Genomic DNA, 25,303 nt, shown 5'->3' on the forward strand with positions numbered 1-25,303 from the left:
GTTGTTCCATGTCCAGTTCTAACTGTTGCTTCCTGACCTACATACAAATCTCTCAAGAGGCAGATCAGGTGGTCTGGTATTCCCATCTCTTTCAGAATTTTCCACAGTTTATTAAGTGCCAATGGCAAGTGCCAATTTGTAGTTGACTGAAGTTACATCCATAAATACTGTTGTGGGACAAGGAGGCTTGAGATGTTGTTGTCATTCAGTTGCTAAGTTGTGTCAGACTCTTTGCAACCCCATGGTCTGCAGCATGCCAGGCTCCTCTGTTCTCCACTCTCTCCTGGAGTTAGCTCAAACTCATGTCCTTTGAGTCAGTGATGCCATCTAGCCATCTCACCCTATGTTGTCCCCTTCTACTCTTGCCCTCAATCTTTCCCAGCATCAGGGTCTTTTCCAATGAGTGGGCTCTTCACATCAGGTGGCCAAAGTATTAGAGCTTCAGCTTTAGCATCAGTCCTTCCAATGAATATTCAGGACTGTGATCTGCTTTAGGATTGACTGATTTGATCTCCTTGCAGCCTAGATACTGGTATTGGAATAACTACACCTTTCTTAAACACTCCCCTTAAGTCTTTACAAAAGCTATACTAAGCTGATTGTATAAGAACTGACCCAGTTTAATTTCTTCCTCTGAACCCTTTCTGTTCAGAGTGGGGAAGCAAATTGTCCAGGATCTCTGACTTGGAAGACTTTCAGGTAATCTACACCAAAGGTTACATTGTTGTCAGTGCCAGCCTTTCGAAGCAGGGAAAGCAAAGTTCAACAGAAGTATCAGCGACTTCTCATCAGGTTCCTTCCTTGCCCCGCCCCCTAGATTTAAACCTTCTCTAAGGCTTTCAGTGGTTTCAACACTGAAACCTTTAAAAACTGTTTGCAACTGCATACACTTGAAAGGTCCCCAGGCGCTGCAGCGGGCAAGCTGCCTTTGGAGCTGAGAGCTTCCGCCCGCGGGGAAAAGAAAGAGTTCAGAAAGCGCAACCGATGGGCGGAGGTTACTCCGGGAGAGAAAATCAGGCGACTTAGGGGAGGGGTTTGGCAAGGTCGACCCTAGTGCTTTCAGCGACCCGGAGCCAAAAGCGGAAGAAATTAACCAGAGGGGGCGTGGCCTCTGTGTCCCGCCAGCCCCGCGCAGTGAAAAGTCCCACAGCTCCCGTGCGACGCGCTTCTGGGACCGGCTCGTGGTCTTTCTCCTGCTCGGATTCACAGCACCTGCTCGGGAGTGGTGTGTAAGTAGAAGGTGAGAAGAGAGAGGGTGGCGCCGGGGGGGGGGGGGGGGGGGGGCGCCGGGGTGGCAGGTGCAGGCTTGGGGTATCTCTGCCGACCTGAAACTTGTTTGCACAGAGTAACTGCTAAAAGTTTGCTTTTCAATCCACTACTTTTAAAAGGGAGTTTCGGTCCTTTACCCCCCAACCCCGTAGATAAACTGTCAAACTCCAGGATTAAAACTTGAGAGAATAATTCTTTCTGTGTTTAAGTGATGATTTACCCACTTTGAATTCTCAAGCCAAGGGAGCATCCACTTGGAAAGGGCGCCAGTTGAGCTTTGGAGGAGTAAAACGTGAGCTCATGTAACAACAATCAAGGAATGGCTGCAGTTTAAGAAATTTCTGTTCATGCTAAGGGGGTAAAATCCTGCAGAACTTCTGAGATCCAGGACAAACTGGCCTTTGCATCGCCTGAAAGATAGAACTTGCTTTTCTTGGTTCACTTTGACAGGCCAGAGAAACATCAGCAAGGTAAAAATATAGTAATAATGAACAAAGTGCAGCATGACCTGAATCAGATCCTGTTAGATGAATTAGATACCACAGAGTCAGACACGACTGAAGCAACTTAGCAGCAGAAGAGTCAGTTGACTGGAAAGCTAAGGATCAAACCCCTTGGGAAGGTTCTCAACTGTGGGGGTGGGTGGGGGGAGCCCAGTCTGGAGGTGGAAGCCATGTGGAAGGAGTAGAGGAGAGAGGAGCCCTTCCCTGGGAGTTAAGGCCTCATCTGTGACTGCCATTGCTGGACTTGGGCAGTGGGGGCCAGGGTGCCTGCAGATTCTATCTCCCTGCTGCGGCGTTCTTTGAAATAGTCACAAGCCCTTTTGGTAGTCCTGACACCACTTTTTATTTTCTCCTTTTCCCTCTGCTGTTTACTCTCTAAGAAAGTGCCAAGTGGGCTGTCATCAAACATTATTGAATAGCCTTTGGAAACTTGTCCAGGCCCCCAGCTAACAGGCTTTAAACCAGGCCAGCCCAGTGTTCTCAGGGCCCTAGCCTGCTGTGAATACCAAAGAAGACACACCTTTTGAGTTCTTGGGGAATTAGGCTGGTATTGAGTTTTGCTGTCTTCTGAAGTTTCCAAAGTAAGAGGCCTGTGTGTGTGTGTGTGTGTGTGTGTGTTGACCATCTTTGAAAAATAGCAAATCAGTCCAAATTTGAATATTACTTTCTGTGGCAGGGGCAGTTTTTCTGAGGGTTTGTTTGAGAGTGGAGTTTCTTTAATGCTGAGACTAGAAAAGGAGGTCAGCATAGTTTCCTGAGCATAGTCCCCCTTCCCCCACAGCCCAGCAGCATTCCCCCCACCCCCACCCCGAACATCTGGGCCCTGAAGCATAGGGGGCCATGTCTGCGGTCACTCAGTCTTCTCCATAAATTCTAGAACTCACGAAGAGCAAGGAGACCGCTGAACTGTCTTTTCTCTTTATCTCACGGGCAGTATTCTGTTGCTTTAAGAAGGTCTGAAATCACAGAGTCATGACCACGGGAATGTGTGCTCGCATTTTCTATGTGTTGCACAATATTGATGGAGAAAGGCCGCCATAAATAAGAGAACTCTGCTCTTTTTGGCCAAGAGTCTATAAAGAGAAGAGGACTATTTCTCAGTTAATAGTATCTGTCACTAAACTGTGATAGACAATAAGGGGTGGGGGTGGGATTGTAGGGGGAGAGTGAGGGGGATAAGACAGGAAGGGGATTTGACAGAAAGAATTCCCCAGAAGACCAGGGTAGTCCAGAATTCTCCTTGATGGGAGATAGCCTACAGGTTCAATATTAGAGAAAACTGGGTTCCAGTCTTGGGCCCTCCACTGTGAATTTGGGTCAGATTACTAATTCTACCTCTCTGGGTCTCAGTTTCGTTATATGTTCAAGGTAGAGACAAATATTTGCTCTGACTACTTGAATTTCTCCAAGTTCTCAAGAGAGATAATGCTATGTCCTATGAAAACTCTGAAATTGTATCGTCAATGCCCAGAACAGTGCCAAGGTAAGGGCATATTTATTCACCAAATACTAACCTAGCACTTACCAGATCCCACTGCCTTTCTTTTTTCTTTTTCTTTTTTATTTTTTTATTTCAAACTTTTTATTTTGTGCTGCTGCTAAGTCACTTCAGTAGTGTCTGACTCTGTGTGACCCCATAGACGGCAGCCCACCAGGCCCTTCCGTCCCTGGGATTCTCCAGGCAAGAACACTGGAGTGGGTTGCCATTTCCTTCTCCAGTGCATGCAAGTGAAAAGTGAAAGTGAAGTCGCGCTCAGTTGTATCGGACTCTTAGCAACCCCATGGACTGCAGCCTATCAGGCTCCTCCATTCATGGAATTTTCCAGGCAAGAGTACTGGAGTGGGGTGGGGCATAGCCAATTAACAACGCTGCGACAGTTCTAGGCAAACAGCGAAGGGACCCAGCCACTCATAGGCACGCATCCACTCTTTCCCAGACTCCCCACTTTATGCTCTATTCACTTAATCCTCCCAAGAGTTTTGTGAGGTAGGAGGTTTTATTAACCTCATGTTGCAGGAAAGATTCGTTAATCACAGCTGGTAAATGACAGAACTGGATCCACTACGTCTAGTTCTGGAGTCTGTCTTTGTCCTTTGCAAAGGCACCCCCTCCACATTAGGTGACTGAGTCCCCTTCTCTGGTGAGATGGGTACATATATTCTCTATTATGCCAACCAGTGTTGGACAATGAAAGGGACAACACGCTGTTCAAATAGAATTCATCACTGGAATAATTTCTGTAACTCATCACCAAGTTTCGTGTTTTGCTCTGCTTACTTTTCTTAGAAAATTTCTACTGCATTCCTTGACTACTCAAATCACTGAACACTTTAACTTCTGAATTATTATTACTGCTCTACCGCTCTCCTCTCTCAATGATCTTTCATGAACAAAGCTTCTCGTAACTTCTTTTTGGAGTGCAGTGCAATGGCATGATGCAAGTTCAAGGCAGCTATCAACAAATAAACCTTGAAAAAAAAAGTCTAGATTAGCACCGCCTAATTTTATGTTCTAAATTACTCCTATTTCTTAATGTCTTACCTGTAGCTACCCCACCCTCAGATGTGCTAGGAGTGGACCACGTCCATCCTCAGAGGCGATTTGTGGGCCCACAGAGTGCAGTGTCAGGAGCTCAGTATTGGCCATCTCCCAAAACCATAGACTGGAGGAGCTAAGCCACATTCTTGGGGATTGAGAAATTCTCTCTGTGAAGTACACTTTGTGCATTGTTCACATTTAGAGGAAAAAAAAAAAAATATCCTGCCGTTGACCTTTGTCCCCAACTGCTCAAGATTTTGTATTCTTTTCCCAGCAACAGTCTGAAAGTCTTCCACCTTTTCTCTACTCTTTCAATACCCATGTTTACTGAGAGAAAACCATCTTCTCAACTTTTCTTTCACTGCTAAATGCATTTCATTCTGAGAACATTGGTGAAGACCTACCAAAACCTGTTGACTTTTAAAACTAGGGTTGGATGGTAGCACCTCCTACTTGATAAACTTTTCTTAAGCTGGTTTTTGTTTTTTTGTTTTTTTTAAATTAACCTCCCTGCTGTGTCTGTCCAGAGGCATAGGATTTAGGGATTCCTTATTAAGCTAATTACTCCAAGTGCACTGTGAAGTCGGAGAAGGCAGTGGTACCCCACTCCAGTACTCTTGCCTGGGAAATCCCATGGATGGAGGAGCCTGGAAGGCTGCAGTCCATGGGGTCGCTGAGGGTTGGACACTACTGAGCGACTTCACTTTCACTTTTCACGTTCATGCATTGGAGAAGAAAATGGCAACCCACTCCAGTGTTCTTGCCTGGAGAATCCCAGGGACGAGGGAGCCTGGTGGGCTGCTGTCCATGGGGTCGCACAGAGTCGGACACGACTGAAGTGACTTAGCAGTAGCAGTACTGTGAAGAAGAATGCAGTTTATTGGTGACTCCTCCCCACCCCCATATTAGAACAATAGTAGATACATTAAATGTTGCAAAAAGCAAGGGGTGAAGGCTTCCTGGCAGTCTAGAGGTTGAGACTTTCCCATGTAGGCAGGTGTGGGTTTGATCCCTGTCGGGGTGGGGCACTAAGATCTCAAATGCCTTGGTGGCCAAAAAAAAAAAACCCCATAAAACAGAACCAGTGTTTTAACAACTGGTTCTTTGCCCAGCAACAGTTGGGAGGAAAATCCACAGCAAAAAAAAAAAAATCTTTAAAAATGTTACTAAAAGTATAATATTATCTTGCACTGAGAAATGTGGACTGAAAAAAACATAATGTGAGAGCTATGAGTTCAGTTTTTGTTGAGGCTTATTGAGAACTGTAGCCCAGGAGACAGCCCCTCAGCTAGCTTCTCTAAAGCTGAGGAACTTCTCTAAAGAGGTAGATGGAGAAGTGAGTATATAAATGATTTTGGTAAAGGGGGTATGTGCAGTCAAACCCAGATCTTGGTAGAAGGTTGCTGCTGGTTATGAGGAATAGGTGTCTCCATAAATGATTTTAGTGCTTCTCTAGGTATGAGAAGATGCAAGAAATCTGGCTCATAAAAGTTTCTCCCGGAAAATGTCTAACTATCTGAAAGCCAGTTTTGCCAGTTTTCCTAGAACACAGGGTGACTTCTTTCAGATAAACTCTGAACTCCTTTCAGGGCATGATAAAGATTCTCATAGAATCAGATGGCAAGTGACAGTCTTTAGCTGGCAGAATCTATCGTACTTGCTTTCAAGACTACTGACCTGTGGAGGTGGATTAATTTGCTACTGTGTGTGTGTGTGTGTGTGTGTGTGTGTGAGTGTTTCAGCTAAATGCAGCTGATCCTTGAACATCATGGGGGTTGGGGACCTATCCTATGGGTAGGTGAGAATCCACGTATAACTTATAGTCACCCCCTCCTTATACACAGTTCCTGTATATCCATGGCTCTGCATCTGCAGGTTCAACCAACTACTGATTGTGTACCACTCTGGTATTTAGTATCGAAAAAAATCCAAATATAAGTAGATCCACATGATTCAGATCTGTGTTGTTCAAGGGTTTACTGTACATTTCTATTTGCCTGAACCCAAGGAGGCTATTTTTAGCCTACTTTTCAAACTAGAGATTGCTTAGGAAGCTTTGGGTTTTTATTTCCAAAATGAGACTAATACTTACCTTGTAGCGTACTTGGAAGAAGAAGGAAGATAACTGGTAGAATGGGTGCTGGCACTGGGGCAGGGGTAGGGTAGGTGCAGGGTAGGCATTCAGTCAATGTTAGTTGAATCAGAATTAAGCAGTTTGCAGTTTCTTGAAGGAGACAGTGCAGTGTGGTTGGTTTATGAGATGTGAGATCAGAGACTTGGGTTCCTCTCCCAGTGTAGTTGCTCAATATCTCTAATTTCCATTTTTTTCATCTGTAGAATAGATATACTCATTATCTTTATAGGCTTATAGAAATTATGTAAGGCAATGCACATAAAGTACATGGTATAATATAGCCAAGTCTTATAAAATTAAATATATATGTATTATATATATAATATATATTATAAATATATATTTAGACATATATATATAGACATGTCACATTCAACAGTAACATACAGACAACTGGATGACCAGTAGCAGAGTCTGGAAAGATATAAGGGTTTATAGATTATTGGTAGATGGATAAAATGATTAGAATAATCACTCTAAATAGGTTGTATGCAGGGGTTGAGTTTTAAAGGCAGGAACAGATATGTCTACAAGAGACAACACTGCATGCTAAGCCAGTAAAATGGTGTTTAAGCTTGGGTATGAGAAAAGATGGGCTTCCCAGGTGGCACTAGTAGCAAAGAACCCACCTGCCAATGCAGGAGACATAAGAGACACGGGTTTGATCCCTGGGTCGGGAAGATCCCCTGGAGAAGGGCACAACAGCCCACTCCAGTATTCTTGCCTGGAGAATCCCATGAACAGTGGGGCCTGGCAGGCTATAGTCCATAGGGTTGCAGAGAATTGGACATGACTGAAGTGACTTAGCATGCATGCACACATGCACTCATGATAAAAGATGTGTGTTTATGTGGAAGAAAGAGAAGGTGTAGTAGTGGGGCTGATAATACAACAGAGGAGGTTAAAAAGAATGTCAGATAGTGCAGACTTTCAGCTTTTTCCTAAATTCTTACCCACTTGGATTTGAGTATCATCTGTGTACCTCTTCTTCCTCCTCCTGAGCACTTCTCCAGTTACTCTTCCAACTCTAGATTCAGGGAGTTACATTCCATTTACTCTTGACAGCTTTTTGATGGGAGTAAATATAGAATATGAAGTGACCTGAAGAGTTTTGTAAAGCTAACCCTCCTCCCCTTGTCCCTTCTATGAAAGTATCATAAATGCTTATTTCTCCCCCCACATTTGCAAGCCTTTTATTTTATGTTTTCATTATCCTGTTTCACCCTCTTCACTTGTGTTGGTGTGAATGAGGACCCTGGTCATGGTGATAGTGATGATCATTATAAGGAGATAATAAGCTTTATTGAGGGTTTTCATGGACCTGGCACTGTGCTAGGTATGTTCCACATGTTATCTCACTTAAATCCTGACAATAACCCACTAAGTTGGGAGATGCCAACTCATTGGAAAAGACCCTGATGCTGGGAAAGACTGAGGGCAGGAGGAAAATGGGGGGGACAGAGGATGAGATGGTTGGATAGCATCACCGATGCAATGTACCTGAGTTTGAGCGAACTCCCGGAGATGGTGAAGGACAGGGAAGCCTGGCGTGCTGCAGTCTGTGGGGCTGCAGAGTTGGACACGAGTTAGTAACTGCTGAACAACAACTATTCCTATCTTACCAAAGAACAAATCCAGTTCACAGAGGCTAAATCTCTCAATCAAAGACAATAACCAAATGATGTGACTGGAATTCAAATCCTGGAGTCTGAGATCTTGATTACGACTGAAACGACAAAAGGTTGTGAACTGGATTTATAAAGAAGGGCGGGTATGAGAACTTACGCATTTCTACTCAAACATTAATGGTACTACTATGTACATAGTTTGATGTTTTGAAAGAGATTTATGGATTCTGGTTTGTGTCCAATTTGTGGCTCATCTTAATGCAAAATATGATTTTATTCTAGCTTTAGCGAAGTTAACCTATGTATATTTGCTTGTGATAACCCCTATATTTTCATTTTCACACAGTACTTGTTTGATATGTTCAAGCTTAACAATATAGAACCAGAAAAAACCAGGGATGGGGGTGAGATGAATTGGGAGATTAGGATTGACATATATACACTATTGATACTATGTATAAAATAGATGACTAAGGAATGAGAGCCTACTCTATAGCACAGGGAACTCTACTTAGGGCTTAGTTGTGACCTAAATGGGAAGGGAATCCAAAAGCGTGGCTGTATGAATAAGTATAGCTGATTCACTTTGCTATACACTAGAAATTAATACCGGAAAAGGCAATGGCAGCCCACTCCAGTACTCTTGCCTGGAGAATCCCAGGGACGGGGGAGTCTGGTGGGCTGCCGTCTATGGGGTCGCACAGAGTTGGACACGACTGAAGTGCTTTAGCAGCAGCAGAAATTAATACGACATTGTAAAGCAGCTGCTGTTGCTGCTGCTGCTAAATCACTTCAGTTGTGTCCGACTCTGTGCGACCCCATAGACGGCAGCCCACCAGGCTCCCCTGTCCCTGGGATTCTCCAGGCAAGAACACCAGAGTGGCTTGCCATTTCCTTCTCCAATGCATGAAAGTGAAAAGTGAAAGTGAAGTTGCTCAGTTGCATCCAACTCTTAGCGACCCCATGGACTGTAGCCTACCAGGCTCCTCCGTCCATGGGATTTTCCAGGCAATGGTAAAGTAGCTATACTCTAATAAAAACAAATTAAAAAAAAAGAAAACCATGAATAAGAGCAAAGACTATTTGTATTTCTTGACTTACATAAAAAGAGTAACGTAAATGATTAAAATGGAAAAAAAAAAGAACTAGAAAAAAACATGATACTATTCATTAAAAAAAATCTAAATGATTATTTCTTCTTCAAATAACTCAAAATATCTTCAAGAACAATGTGGTTAATACTGTAGTATAACGATACCAAGTGACCATCAAGTTATTTGGGGGTATTTATGTCTGTTTTTTCCTATCTTATCTAAAATCTTTTTAACATTCCAGACCAAAATAAAAAAAATGGCCAGCCTTTCGCAGCTAATGGAGAATGAAGTATTCATGGCCTTTGCCTCCTACACGACGATTGTGCTTTCAAAAATGATGTTTATGAGCACTGCAACTGCATTCTATAGATTGACAAGAAAGGTAAGACATGGGAGGCAGTATTTTAAGAGTTGGGATTCTGGAAAGCAATTTTCTTTTTTTGTGTGTGTATGTGAAACCCAATGGCATATTGTTGAATACTGTAAATGAATATGCAGTCATTTAGTTCTAGTGGTTCTGATATATTTACAGAATAGGTAGTTTCTCCCAGAAATCAGTAAATGGTTATTTGTTTGTTTTTATTGTTCAGTTAGCATATGAGATTTCTGAAGTATCAGATTTTTCAAGGCAACTTTGTGATACTGAAGTTAATTTTGCTAACTAGAGCTTAGAAAATAGTCACTTTCTAGACGGTGAATTGATATTTTCAGCTCTATTACAGATCAGGGATATGCCTTAGGGCACAGAATCAAGTTCTTATTATCAATAGAGTCTCTATGATTGGGACAAGGCATTTGAATTTTGTGTGGTTATAATTTCTTAAGTGAATAGTATTTCTACCCAGCATTATAACAATTTTTTTTTTTTGATGGAGGCTTGGGGAAGGTGGTAGAGTTTTGAAACATAACCCATATACAGGGGAAGAGCTTCCCTGATGGCTCAGTAGAAAAGAATCCGCCTGCAGTGCAGGAGATGCAAGAGACCTGGACTCAGCCCCTGGTCTAGGCAGATCCCTGGAGGAGAAAATAGCAACCCACTCCAGTATTCTAGCCTAAAGAAGCCCGTGGACAGAGGAACCTGGCAGGCTACAGTCCATGGGGTCGGGAAAAAGTCGGACACGACTGAGTGACTGAGCGCGCAACCTGTATGCAGGTTGGTTTTGCGACAACAGTGACATGGGTAAAGCAAAGCTACAAAGTTAGATGGTTTTTACTGGTGTGACTCCTGTGCCTGTTCACCAACTTCTTTCTGGAAAACATCATTTCTCTCTCTTGGTCCCGGTCCTGAGTTTCTGTCCTCCAGAGCCTTGCTTTATTTAGAAGTCATAGTCCTCCCTAAGGTATTTCCTTATTACTGTCTTGAGGTATCATTCCTTCCCAATGATGTTTGCATTTTAATGGGGCACATATCCACACGGGTAAACCTCTAACAGGGCAAGGTGTTTGAGCCTCTGGCTATAAAGCGGCTGCTACTACCAGGTCTTAACTCAGTGGTAAAGAATCCACCTGCCAGTGCAGGAGACACAAGAAATGAGGATTTGATCCCAGAGTCAGGAAGATCCCCTGGAGCAGGAAATGGCAACCCACTCCAGTGTTCTTGCCTGGGAAATCCCATGGACAGAGGAGCCTGGTGGACTATGGTCCATGGGGTCTCAAAAGAGTCAGACACAGCTGAGAGACTAAACAAGCAACCACCAGATCCTCACTATCCTCTAGAAATGCTGTGGCGTCAAGGACAGCAGAAATGTTGCTTGTCTTAGAAGAAAAGGGGAAGGGAATTCGAATTTGTGAAGTGCCAGTGATCTACGCTAGGCACCGTGACACTCTGTTTGTGTGCCAGGTCATGGAAGCATTTTACATAATTGTTAGCATTATCCTGTGAGAGGAACATTACTCTTCCCATTTTATGGATGAGGAAATCAAAATCAGAGTGGTTCAGTAGCTTTCCCAAGATTACACACCAACCAAGGCTGAGGCTGAGATTCAAATTCAGATTGGTTTAAACTCCTATTTCAAGCACTTTCTGTTGTAATACATTATTTACTTACTCAAAATCTCTTTATTGAACATCCAGTATGTGCCATGCATTTATTTCAGAACCAGACAGACAGATCTGCCCTCAAGAGCTGATCAGTTCTCCTCAACATCTTTATCTGAAATAAATGCTCATGTCGTATTAAGAAAAATACTATAATATTTATGAAGTTTCTCAGCTTAAATTAAGGCTAATTTTATAGTTCATGTTTTTCTTTATTATAAATCATTTAATAGTGGAACATAAGTATTTTTAAATGCATGTTTCAAGTTTCAGGGAATGGGGAAATCATTTCAAAGAGCATAATAATGACAGGAAGGACTATGTGCAAATATGCCCTGGAACATGTGCTTGGTGTTTATAGAAATGCAATTCAACTTCTTATATTTCACTGGATTGTTCAACCTAAAGTTTTAGTTAATTCAGAGGAAAAAGAGGCACACATATCCTAACAAAGTACAAAACACTTTACCTCTCCCCACTCTTTTATGCTGCATGCCTGTTCTCTAGTATCTTTGGCAAATAAACTTATGACTTTCATATGAGCCAATCAGTTGGAAATAACATTCTTCAGGAAAAGTGCATCAACATTACTATTAAAAAATGCCAGTTCACCACAATAATAACTTTTTATTATTGTAATGAGGACTCAGAATTAGGCTTTTTTCTGGTTTTGCTGCCTTTTCACTGTTTTTATTTATTGGTTTTTTATTTAAGTTCTTATTTATGCTTCTCTTTAAAAATTTTTTTACACTCTTATTAAAAATACAGGTTTTAAGAAGAGATGCTTTCTCCTGTGTTTATGTGCTCAGTTGTGTCCAACTCTTTGCTACCTTATGGACTGCCTTCCAGGCTCCTCTGTCCATGGGATTTCCCAGGCAAGAATACTGGAGTGGGTTGCCATTTCCTCCTCCAGGGGATCTTCTGGACCCAGGGATCAAACCTGCATTTTCTGTGTCTCTTATGTTGGCAGGCAGATTCTTTACCACTAAGCTACCTGAGAATCCACATTCTTTCTCCTAACACTGGGTTTGATCTATAGCTCCCAATTTTTTTATTTTTTCACAATGACCAGCTTGGATGCCTGTATTTCTTCTGATAAAATACGAATATCAGGTAGAGTACCTCCCCCACCCCATGTTATTTGGTATTTGAAATAGGTTTTTTTTCTCTTGTTATTTGGAATAGGTTTTTGCCAACCCAGAAGACTGCGTGGGCTTCGGCAAAGGAGAAAATGCCAAGAAGTATCTTCGGACAGATGACAGGGTGGAACGTGTTCGAAGGTAAACCAGTGTCTCCTGAAATGACTCATTTGATCACAGGATGTTGGTCTCAGAGTCAAGTGAGGATGTTGGGGTCTTGAAGAAAAAGAAAAGTCAATCATTTTACCTACTCTGTATAATTATAGAAAATTAGTGATCTAGACGTCTCCAACTATCACTGTGATTGCATGTATTTCCAATTTAGCTTTTCTGTGCACTTTGTTAGGGGTAATGACTTTGTTCTGTGTAGGGATTTATCAAAAGTAATGACAGGTAGGAGGTGAAATGAGGACGGTAGATTCTTGCAGTTTTTGTCCTCTTTCTCCAGAGGTGAGACTGTCAGCTTGGGTAAAAGTTTGAAGAACTAGGTATTTTTGTATAAAATGGAAAGTATGAACTTGGGAAATCTCTACCTATCTTCTCTCTCTCTCCCTCCTTTGTAGATATTATATTTCATGCACAGAGAACTCAGTGAACAATGAAAAGCAATAAGCCAAGATACCATCTACCCAGCTTCCTAGTGATACCACTAATAAACTTATTTTAAAAGCACATTCAATTCTAGTTCTGAAGGTATATTTCTTAATCCTTGTCATAAAGTGAATTACAAACTTTTTCTTTCATCTTTGCTGAAGCTTAATTGACAAAATTGTAAGTGTACAATTTGCAGTGTACAATGTAATTCGATACACATATATGTTTCTAAGGAGTCCTTCCATTGAATTAGTTGACATTAATTAATGAATTTCATTAATTAACACTTCCATCACCTCTCAGATTTCATCTCTCCTCCCCTCTTTTTTGGTGAGAACATTTAAATTCTGCTCTCATAGCAACTTTCAGTTATATGTGCTATGTGCTCAGTTGCTCAGTAATGTCTGAGTCTTTTGTGGCCCCCTGGACTCTTAACCCACCAGCCTCCTCTGTCCATGGAATTTTCCAGTCAAGAATACTGGAGAGGGTTGCCATTTTCTACTCCATGGGATCTTCCCGACCCAGGTATTGCACTCACATCTCTCGCATCTCCTGCATTGGCAGGCCGTTTCTTTGCCACAGTGGCGCCTGGGAAGCCCCAGCTTTCCGTTACACAGTTACACAATACAGTGTTGTCTGCTGTAGTCAGTGTGTTATCCTTTAGATCCTCAGACCTTGTTCATCTTATAACTGACACCTAGTACTATTTTCTCAACCTCTCCAGATTTCCCCCAACCCCTATCCCCTGGCAACGACTACTTTCTGTTCTTGTGAGTTCAGCCTTTTTTCCTTTCGGTAGATTCCATTTATAAATGATACCATACAATATTTGTCTTTCTCTGTCTTAGTGATTTCATTCAGCATAATGTCCTCTAAGTTCATCCAAATGACAAGATTTCCTTTTTTTTTTTTAAGACCGAATAATATTCTAATCTTTTTTGGGATAATGGTAGGTAAGTTCTGTGCTATGCTGCGCTGTGCTTAATTGCTCAGTTGTGTCCAGCTGTTTGTGACCCCATGGACTGTAGCCCACGAGGAACCTCTGTCCATGGGGATTCTCCAGTCAAGAATACTGGAGTGGGCTGCCATGCTCTCCTCCAGGTATCTTCCCAACCCAGAGATTGAACACAAGTCTCTCGCATTGCAGGCAGATTCTTTTAACATCTAAGTCACCAGGGAGGACCTTCCAAACTGTTCTCCATAGTGGCTGTACCGGTTTATATTCCTGGCAGCAATGTAGAAGAGTTCTCTTTTCTCCATATTCTGGCAAGTATTTGCTACCTCTTGCCTTTTTCACAGTAGCCATCCTAATAGGTGTAATGTGATAACTCATTTTAGTTTTGATTTGCATTTACCCAGCTGATTAGTGATGGTGAGTACCTTTTCATGTACCTCTTGGCCATTTGGATGTCTTCTTTGGAAAAATGGCTATTTGGGTCTCCCTTTTTAAATTGGATTATTTTATTTATCTATTAGTTTGGGGCTATGAAATTGTGAGTTCCTTATATATTTTTAATATTAACTGCTTATCAGATATGGGGTTTGCAAATATTTTTTCCCATTCCATAACTTGCCTTTCAATTTTGTTGATGGCTTCTTTTGCTGAGCAGGAGCTTTTTGATTTGATGTAGTCCCACTTGTTTATTTATTTATTTTTTTTTTGCTTTTGGTGTCAAATTCAAAGATATCATTGCCAAGACCAGTGTCAAAGAGCTTACAACCTTTATATTCCCTCTAGAAACTTTATGGTTTCAGGTCTTATGTTCAAGTCTTTAATTCATTTTGAGTTGATTTTTGTGTACGGTATAAGATAGGGTTCAGTTTCTTTTGCATGTGGAAATCTAGTTTTCCTGACACAATTTACTGCAGAGGCTGCCCTTTCCTGCTGTATATTCTTGGCTTCTGTGTAAAAAATTGAGTATACATGCCTGAGTTTATTTTTGGGCTCTCTATTCTGTTCCATTGATCTGTGAGTCTGCTTTTATGCCAAAAAAATACTGACTTGTTGTCTATAGCTTTGTAATGTAGTTTGAAATCAGGAAGTATGAAGTCTCCAGCTTTGTTTTTATTGCTCAAGATTGCTTGGATATTCAGGGTCATTTGTGGTTTCACACAAATTTGGGGACTTTAAAAAAAAAATTCTCAAAAAATGCCATTGGGATTTTGAGAGGGAGTACATTGAATCTGTAGATTACTCTGGGTTGTGTGGACATTTTAACAGTGTTAACAATTTTTCCAGTCCATGAGGAGAGAATATCTTTCCATTTATTTATATTTCTTCTATTTCTTTCATCAGTATGTTATGGTTTTCAGTATATAGCTCTTCCCCTCTTTGGTTAAGTTTATTCCTAAGCATTTTATTCTTTTTGATGCTATTTTAAAGTTTGTCTTCCCCAGGTGACTTAGTGGAAAAGAATCCAGTTGCCAAGCAGGAGACGGGTTCAATCCCTGGGTCAGGAAGATCCCCTGGAGAAGGAAATGGCAACCCACTCCAGTATTCTTCCCTTGGAGATCCCATGGACAGAGGAGCCTGCTGGGCTACAGTCCATGGGGACTCAAAGAGTCCGGTACAACTTAGTGACTAAACAGCAACAGCAGTAAAGTTAGTCTATTTTATCCTTCCAAAAAATCAACTCTTCGTTTCATTGATTTTTTTCTATTGTACTTTTAGTTTCTATTTAATTTATGTCTGTTCTGATCTTTGTTATTTCTTTCCTTTACTAATTTTGGGCTTAGTTTGCTTTTCTTTTTTTAGTTTCTTGATATGTCAGGTTAGGTTGTTCATTTGAGATTTTTTTCTTAAATGTGGGTGTTTATCACTATAAACTTCATTCTTAGATTGCCTTTGCTGAGTCCCCATGAGTTTGGTATGTTCTGTTTCTATCTTTATCTGTCTCAAGATATTATTGATTTCTCTTTTTTCTTTGACTTGTTTGTGAATTTTCCAGTTTTCTTTTTGTAATTGATTTCTAGTTTCATATTGTTGTGGTTGGAATAAATGCTTGATTTTGCACTTCTTAAATTTATTAAGACTTGCTTTTTGGCCTAAGATATGATCTATCTTGGAGAATGTTCCATGTGTGCCTGGGAAGAATGTGTATTCTGTTGCTGTTGGATGTAAAGTTCTATAAATGTCTTTTAGGTCCATCTGAGCTAAGTGATCTTTCTAGATGATCTATCCATTGTTGGAAATGAGATATTGAAGTCCTCCATAATTATGGTATTGTTATTTCTCCTTCAGATCCATTACGGTTTGCTTTATATATTAAAGTTTCCTATGTTGGGTGCATATATATTTATCAATGTTATGTTCTCTTAATGCCTTGATCCCCTTTATCATTATATAATGAACTTTTTTGTCTCTTGTTACAGTTTGTTTTGATATAAGTATAGATTTTTCAGCTTTCTTTTGGCTTCTTTTTGCATGGAATATCTTTTTCTACACCTTCACCTTGTGTCTATGTATGACCTTAACTCTTCATAGGCAGCATATTGTTAGGTCTTGTCTTATTTTTGTTCATTCATTCTTGTTTGATTGGAGAGGTTAGCCCATTTTGATTTAAAGTAATTTCTGATGCTTCCCTGGTGGCCCAGACGGTAAAGAATCTGCATGCAATGCAGGGGTCCTGAGTTTGATCCCTAAGTTGGGAAGATCCCCTGGAGAAGACAATGGCTACCCACTCCAGTGTTCTTGCCTGCAGAATTCCATGGACAGAGGGGCCTGGTGGGCTATAGTCCATGGGGTCACAAAGAGTCAGACATGACTGAGTGACTAACACTTTCACTTCACTTCTTGTACTTATTGCCATTTTGTTAATTTTTTTCTTAGTTGTTTTGGAATTCCTTTGTTCCTTTCTCTTTCATTGTGATTTGGTGATTTTTCTCTAAGGGTAAGCTTTGATTGCTTTCCTTTTATCTTTTGTGTATCTACTATGAGTTTTTACTTGGTGGTTACCCTGAGTCTTATGTAAAACATCTTGTTTTATATTAGTAATAGTCTATTTTAAGTTGATAACAACTTAGCTTTTAATGCATGCAAGTGACTTAATGACTAAACAACAACAACAAATCTTAATCCACATTTTCTAACTGATTTATTGAGAAAGTTGAGAAAAGAGCCAAGTTTATATCAAAATGAAGAATATGAAGATGTTCACAAATGCAGGATTGAAGACTAAGTTAATCTTGAGACTATATACCATAAGGGAATCTGCAGAAATCTTTGGAGGGGCTTCAGACTTTCCAGAAAATCAAAAGTGAAAAGGCAAATATGATCTTGATTCTAAAGGGATTAAATGCTGCAGCTGATACCTGAATTAGAGAAATAAATTTTTTTTCAGTCTCCATTTCATTATCTATTTATACTCACCAAATTTTAGAAGTGTAGTCAAATATATTCATGGTGTTTCCTATCTTAACTATTCATCAGAAAACTAAATATCTAAATGTTTAAGTATGGCTGTGAAAACTCTTCACTGCTTCTTTAATTTTATATAATTTTGCTTATCCTGTGAAATGTGTCTAGAATTATACCACAGTGTAGATGTGCAGTAGAAAATACTAAATGAAGATGGTACATAACTTCAGTGTTTCACATGTTAGAAAAATGGATTGGCAATAGAATCTCAATAGAAGAAATTCTTCAGTGGGGAGGTCAGTCAAGATGGTGACATAGGGGACTCCTGAACTTCTCTCTTTACACTCATGTTGTTGTTGTTCAGGGTGTTCAGTGGCTAAGTTGTGTCTGACTTTGTGACTCCATGGACCACAGTATGCCCATGAAAGCTTAGCTAAAGAAATATTATTTGGGGATTTTAGATGCCTTCCACTCTCCCTTCTCAGCCCCTACTTCTGTCTCTCCTTGCCCATGGGATGGTATTTCTAGAGGAGAAAGCCATTATCTAAGCTGATCTTCTCATCAGATTGTGAACAACAAATAAAATTTAGTGAGAACAATTGCCCTTAGTTGTCAAAGGAGTGAGTGCCCTTGAGGAGGTGCAGGGACTGTGTGTACAGCGCCCCCTGGTGATCAGACACTGGCTTTTCAATGTGGCAAGAAAGAATCTCCAAGAAAGAGAAGCTTCTAGTTTCCAGGTGTATTTTTTGAGATCAGATCAGTTCTGTTAACAAAGTGATTTACTAAATCACTTTTGGAGATACTTTTCAGAATAAAAGTTCCCACAATCTCCCCTCTCCATTTTTAACCTAGAATTTTTCTTTTTCATTACTTCTATTTGTAATTATCAAGTTGTTTCTATTAGCATATTTTGGTGACAGGGACTGAATTTGGCTACAAAGGGCATGAAAGTTATGCTTTTAGGCATGCAATATTGAGAAAATATACACTACACATATGGGACCCTTAATATAAAATATAAAGTAATATGTGTTGACATGTCAAGATTAGTAGCCTAAAGTAAGTTATTTATATTTTGGGCATATGGAAATCAATAATGATTAGAAAGCCTTTTACATATGCATTTATTTAATCCTATCCCATATTGTTCTAGAAAGAATTCAAGACTATATACATTGCCCGTGTGTGTGTGTGTGTGTGTGTGTGTGTGCATGTGCACACACTTAGTTGTTCAGTCATGTCCAACTCTGTGCAACCCCATGGGCTGCAGCCTGTCAGGGTCCTCTGTCCATGGGTTTTTCCAGGCAAGAATACTGGAGTGGGTTGCCATTTTCTACTCCTGGGCATCTTCCTGACCGAGGGATCAAACCCACGTCTTTTGCATCTCCTGCATTGACAGGTGAATTCTTTACCACTGAGCTACCTGAGAAGTCCCATGTACATTCCTTACAACAAGATAAAAACCAGGGCAGCTGAAGAAATAAGGTGAAACATTTATAAGAGAAAAAAAAGGGTTTTAGTACTTAGGAAGAGATGTTTCGAATAAGCTACCTTCAATGAAATTTTATTTGAGGATTTTAGATGCCTTCGACTCTCCCTTCTCAGCCCCTACTTCTGTCTCTCAATAGAGAATACCTCTTTATTGAGACTCTTCAGTGGGGTCCAGTTGACACTCACTTGGAATTCTTGAAGGAAGTGGAGGATGGGATAAAACTTAAAGCTAGATGATTCCTTTCTGGCCCCAATGCATGAATGAAGCATTTATTGAGAGATTGCTGTGTGTCTCACTGTCACTCCTTTTATTGGAATGCTGTAAAATGGCTTTAAGACTGACTTCCTGCCCTTGAGGGGTCTATAACTTTTCCACTGAAAAGCAGGCTAACGTGCATGTAGTACTTAAAGAATGATATAAAGCTGTCTCTTGTTAGATGTTAAGTAGTAGGATACAAATATAACTTCCTAGGGTCTTTGGGAATATTTCATAAGGGAAGAAGTTGAAGAATGTTAGGATTTGGAAGGAAAAAAGGAGATGAGAGAACATAGGAGTTTGGAAAAATTTCTTTGCAGGAACTTGAACACACTGCTACATGCTGAGCATAAAGAGCTTTGGGTAAGAGAAAGGAGTCAGCTGGTCTGGTGTGAAGCTCCTTTTGTGGTTGGCCACCCCCTGATAGTTCTCGATGATGTATAGCAACTCTGGTTTAGGTCAGGGCGATGCTGAGATCCGAGTGGTTCTGATAAGCATCTTGAGCACAGAGCAGGGCTGGAGTTAAGGTCAGTCCAGAACAAGCTTGCACCAAGGGGCATCTGCTCAAAAGAGAAAGGACATGGGAACATGGGATGATGGAGAGGTAGAAAGTGCTCATAAAGATGGATGTCCATCTGCTACTAGATTTTGGTAGCCATCTAGGAATGACAGAGAAATGAAGGAAGCTTCCCCTTTAGGATGCTTTCTGTTGTTTGAGTAGAGAAAGGGTTACAGTGGGAAGGTGATACTGAACTACAGCAGATGCTCCCCAGGAGAGGGTTTGTCTGCGGTGGGGTCTAAAAGGAAGAGTGATTGACAGGTACACACTGTTATATTTAGAAAGGATAACCAGCAAGGACCTGCTGTAGAGCACAGGGAACTCTGCTTGATATTATGTGGCAGCCTGGATGGGAGGGGAGTTTGGGGGAGAATGAATACATGTATATGTATGGCTGAGTCCCTTTGCTGTCCAACTGAAACTATCACAACATTGTAAATCGGCTATACTCTGATATAAAAAAAAAAGTTAAAAAATAAAATGAAAAAAGAAGAGCATATAAGATGGCATAAATTAACACACTGTGAGGCTCCGTTGAAAACTGGCCTTACTAGAACAGTGAGGAATACTGTGAGACCATTTTGAGGGTTGAGGACAAGGAAAAAGAACTGAATGAAAGAAATAGAGGGAGGCCAGAAAAAATGGAGAGGCCAGTAAGTTCCAAGGAACCCCTGCCCTTGAATTTCCTCCCCCAAACCTCCACCACTGGAGCTCTTTATCCCTAATTTTCTTTGACTTTCTTCTCTGTTTTCACACTGTATTCTATTTGTTAATTGCTTAATATAGACTTGGGGCTTCCCAGGTAGTGCAGTGGTAAAGAATCTGCCTGCCAGTGCAGGAGACATAAGAGACACAGGTTCAATCCCTGGGTCAGGAAGATCCCATGGAGGAGGAAATGGCAACCCACTCCTGTATTCTTGCCTGGAGAATCCCATGGACAGAGGATCCATGGACAGGCTGCAGTCCATGGGGTCACAAAGAGTTGGACACAACTGAGCAACTGAGCGCAAACATATTTCTACATGGCCTCATCATTATAGGTTCTTTCTCAACTTTAAAAATGTCTGTCCTTTTAGAATGTGGTAAAGGAGAAAAGTAACATGGCCTAGATGGGAGGTGAAGAAATATCTGTGGTCCAGCAGGAGAATTCAAAGGATCCAAACAAATACCCTTGATGTAATTGGTGATGTGAGCTCATCTTTAGTAGAAAATAGTGTTTCTGCCCTTTCTTGCCCACCTCGCTTTCAGTAACCCTTGGGTTGTTCCATAAAACAGAGGGAACAAGAATACTCATACCCTTTCTGTCTTGGCTTTATTTAGGAACATGTGGTTGTTTATTTAAATCTTTCAAAATTGTTATGTATCTAAGTTACTGTTACCTTCTGCATGCCTTTATGTTGTTATTCTGTTTGTCAGGAGAACTTATAGATAATCTACAGAAAACAGGAGAAAGGAAAGGAGATGATAATGGTGATTTTCAGATCAGTTGCTCAGTCGTGTCCGACTCTTTGCGACCCCATGAATCGAAAAAAGTGAAATTCGCTCGGTCGAATTTCAGTCCAGTCAATGGGCTCTTTGTCACCCCATGCACTGCATAGTCTATGGAATTCTCCAGGCCAGAATACTAGAGTGGGTAGCCTTTCCCTTCTCCAGGGGATCTTCCCAACCCAGGGATTGAACCCAGGTCTCTATCTTTCATTTTGAAATACGTATCAATAGCTTGGGTTTTTCTTACCTTGGGCATGGGGTATCTCTTCACGGCTGCTCCAGCAAAGCGCAGCCATTGCTCCTTACCTTGGACGAAGGGTATCTCCTCAAAGCCGCCCTTCCTGACCTTCAATGTGGGATAGCTCCTCAAGGCCCTCCTGCGCCCGCGCAGCCACGGCTCCTTGGATGTGGGGTTGGTCCTCCCGGCCACCGCCCCTGGTCTCTGTTGTGCAGTTGCTCCTCCCCGCCGCCGCCCTTGACCTCGGGCTTAGGGGCGTGGGGTAGCTCCTCCCGCCCGTCACCCCTGGCCTCGGGCTTGGGGCATGGGGTATCTCCTCTCGGCCGCCGCCCCTGACCTCGAACGCGGGGTAACTCCTCTCGTCGCGGCCCCTGGCCTCCGGCGTGGGTTGCTCCTCCCGGCCGCCGCCCCTGGCCCTAACCTCGGGCGCGGGGTAACTCCTCTCGTTGCCGCCCCTGGCCTTGGGCGTGGGTTGCTCCTCCCTGCCGCCACTGGGATATTCCAAATCCTGAAAGATGATGCTGTGAAAGTGCTGCACTCAATATGCCAGCAAATTTGGAAAACTCAGCAGTGGCCACAGGACTGGAAAAGGTCAGTTTTCATTCCAATCCCAAAGAGAGGCAATGCCAAAGAATGCTCAAACTACCGCACAATTGCACTCATCTCACATGCTAGTAAAGTAATGCTTAAAATTCTCCAAGCCAGGCTTTAGCAATATGTGAACCGTGAACTTCCTGATGTTCAAGCTGGTTTTAGAAAAGGCAGAGAAACCAGAGATCAAATTGCCAACATCCGCTGGATCATAGAAAAAGCAAGAGAGTTCCAGAAAAACATCTATTTCTGCTTTATTGACTATGCCAAAGCCTTTGACTGTGTGGATCACAATAAACTGTGGAAAATTCTGAAAGAGATGGGAATACCAGACCACCTGATCTGCCTCTTGATAAATCTGTATGCAGGTCAGGAAGCAACAGTTAGAACTGGACATGGAACAACAGACTGGTTCCAAATAGGAAAAGGAGTATGTCAAGGCTGTATATTGTCACCCTGTTTATTTAACTTATATGCAGAGTACATCATGAGAAATGCTGGACTGGAAGAAACACAAACTGGAATCAAGATTGCCAGGAGACATATCAATAACCTCAGATATGCAGATGACACCACCCTTATGGCAGAAAGTGAAGAGGAACTCAAAATCCTCTTGATGAAAGTGAAAGTGGAGAGTGAAATAGTTGGCTTAAGGCTCAACATTCAGAAAACGAAGATCATGGCATCCGGTCCCACCACTTCATGGGAAATAGATGGGGAAACAGTGGAAACAGTGGCAGACTTTATTTTTTTGGGCTCCAAAATCACTGCAGATGGTGACTGCAGCCATGAAATTAAAAGACGCTTACTCCTTGGAAGGAAAGTTATGACCAATCTAGATAGCATATTCAAAAGCAGAGACATTACTTTGCGAACAAAGGTTCGTCTAGTCAGAGGCTATGGTTTTTCCTGTGGTCATGTATGGATGTGAGAGTTGGACTGTGAAGAAGGCTGAGCGCCGAAGAATTGATGCTTTTGAACTGTGGTGTTGCAGAAGACTCTTGAGAGTCCCTTGGACTGCAAGGAGATCCAACCAGTCCATTCTGAAGAAGATCAGCCCTGGGATTTCTTTGGAAGGAATGATGCTAAAGCTGAAACTCCAGTACTTTGGCCACATGATGTGAAGAGTTGACTCATTGGAAAAGACTGTGATGCTGGGAGGGATTGGGGGCAGGAGGAGAAGGGGACGACAGAGGATGAGATGGCTGGATGGCGTCACTGACTCGATGGATGTGAGTCTGAGTGAACTCCGGGAGTTGGTGATGGACAGGGAGGCCTGGCATGCTGCAATTCATGGGGTCGAAAAGAGTCAGACACGACTGAGCGACTGATCTGATCTGATCTGATCAATAGCTTACAAGTTCTATCAAAATCTCAATTTATAGTCTAGATTCTTAAGCAGTTTTTAACTGTGGAAACTAGAACAGGGTTACCAGATTTGAGAATTAAGCACTTTATAAATATATTTATAAAAATATATATTTTTTATAAATACACACTTTATATAAAAAAAAAATCTTGTCAGTAATTGACGTGTCTTGTGTTCACAATCGTAGCCAGAGGTTCCATGAATTGGAGAAAAAGTTGTGTCTAAGCCATGCTTTCTGTTTTCTAGCTGTGGTATGCAATTCAGATCTAGGATGCATGACTTTCCCTTTATTATTGTCTATCATGTTTGTGTATATTTTGCCCATCACTACTAACTAATTCCTTTTGTAATTTTAGGATAGGTTGGCTGACATTTTTCCCATGTTTGAAAGGCTAGTTATATATTCTGTAATCTGTATGTGGAGAAAATGGAATTCTTGATATTAAGATTGGTAAATTGATTTCTGGTAACCTAGTGGCTTGGGTGAATGGGCAAGGGTGGTATCAGTGACCATTTTGTATCCTAGCACAAGTGAGGGGAGTCTTAAGAAGGATACTAACCCAAAGGATTTTCTGCTTTTGGGAAGAAGAATTTTTATAAGAGGAATCTTGAATTGCTGTTGTACAGACCTCAGAAGAAAAAATATTTTATATGTATAAAAATGATGGGAGTTTTATTATGTAGACGCACTTTTGATATTCTTGGAAGTGCAGAAAGCCTTCTTTCTTATATATTGAGATACACTGAAAATAAAAGAAACAAAATAATGAGTCATTCTAAATAACATCCAAGTGGATAGGGAATCAAGGGAATTTGAGAGAAATAAAATGAATCTTACTTTGCATGTTGAAGATCCATTAACACTTCTATTTAGTTTCAGAAGAGAGGGGAAAGTGAATGTATTTCTGCTGATTTTGAAATTAGGGTTTTACAATTCATCTTTTTTTCCACAGAGCCCACTTGAATGACCTTGAAAACATTGTGCCATTTCTTGGTATTGGCCTTCTGTATTCCTTGAGTGGTCCAGACCTCTCTACAGCCATCCTGCACTTCAGACTCTTTGTCGGAGCACGAATCTACCACACGATTGCGTATTTGACACCCCTTCCCCAGCCAAATCGCGCTTTGGCTTTTTTCATTGGCTATGGAGTTACACTTTCAATGGCTTACAGATTGCTGAAGAGTAAACTGTACCTGTAAAGAGAATCATACAACTCATCATCCAATGATTTTCTAAAAATTCTGTACTTCCAATTTATAATGAATCCTTTTATGATTTTAAGCGGGAGGGAAGCAGAGAAATTAAGATAGAGAAAACCCAATCTGCATATTAATGCCACCAATAGCCTTTATTCTTATTTTGTATTTACACAGGACATTTAACATAATTTTTAATTCCTTTGTCTTATTCATAAAGTACTTTGTCATAAATTTTGATTATAATTTGTAACATTTGTTCAACATATCATATTTTAAATCTTTAAAAAGAGTAAGTACATGTATGTTAAACCTGTATTTCAATATTGATGAAATGGGTATATGAAATAAAGAATTCAAAGGATAATTTCATTTAGTTTTATCTTTCTCAAAATATTTTCAGAAGTTTCAAGCTACAGAAAAGTAGTACCATGAACTTTTATATATGTTTCACCTAGATTTACGACTTGTTAACATTTTGCCATATTTGCTTTAGTTCCATCACTCAATGTTTTTTCTGAACAATTTGAAAGTTGTTCAGTTGCTAAGTCGTGTCTGACTCTTTTGGGCCCCATGGCCTGTAGCACACCAGGCTTCCCTGTCCTTCACTATCTCTGGGAGTTTGCTCAAACTCCTGTCCATTGAGTCAGTGATGCCATCCAACCATTTTGAAAGTGAGCTGCTTGTAAGACACTTCACTTTAAATACTTCAACACGTATCTCCTATGTACAGACCAGTCTCCAAATAACCATATCATTATCACACCAAAGAAATTTAACTAAGATGGTATAGATGAACCTATTTGCAGGGAAGAAATA

At 41.0% G+C, this 25,303-nt stretch overlaps 1 protein-coding gene across 2 annotated transcripts; it reads left to right on the top strand.

The window, feature by feature from the left end:
- Positions 1–1,082: 1,082 nt before the first annotated feature.
- MGST1 (microsomal glutathione S-transferase 1) lies at positions 1,083–24,851 on the top strand. Of its 2 annotated transcripts, none has more exons than XM_006080570.4 (4): positions 1,083–1,240; positions 9,409–9,549; positions 12,391–12,485; positions 24,241–24,851. In XM_006080570.4, the coding sequence occupies exons 2-4, from the start codon at positions 9,424–9,426 to the stop codon at positions 24,485–24,487; spliced, it is 468 nt and encodes a 155-aa protein (XP_006080632.4). In that variant the 5' UTR covers positions 1,083–1,240; positions 9,409–9,423; the 3' UTR covers positions 24,488–24,851. The 2 variants fall into 2 exon arrangements, with proteins under 2 accessions (XP_006080632.4, XP_044797137.2); XM_044941202.2 differs by having other exon boundaries at positions 1,095–1,229.
- The last annotated feature ends 452 nt before the right edge of the window (positions 24,852–25,303 follow it).

This window comes from Bubalus bubalis, chromosome 4 (assembly GCF_019923935.1).
Source record: "Bubalus bubalis isolate 160015118507 breed Murrah chromosome 4, NDDB_SH_1, whole genome shotgun sequence".
Classification (NCBI taxonomy): Eukaryota; Metazoa; Chordata; class Mammalia; order Artiodactyla; family Bovidae; genus Bubalus; species Bubalus bubalis.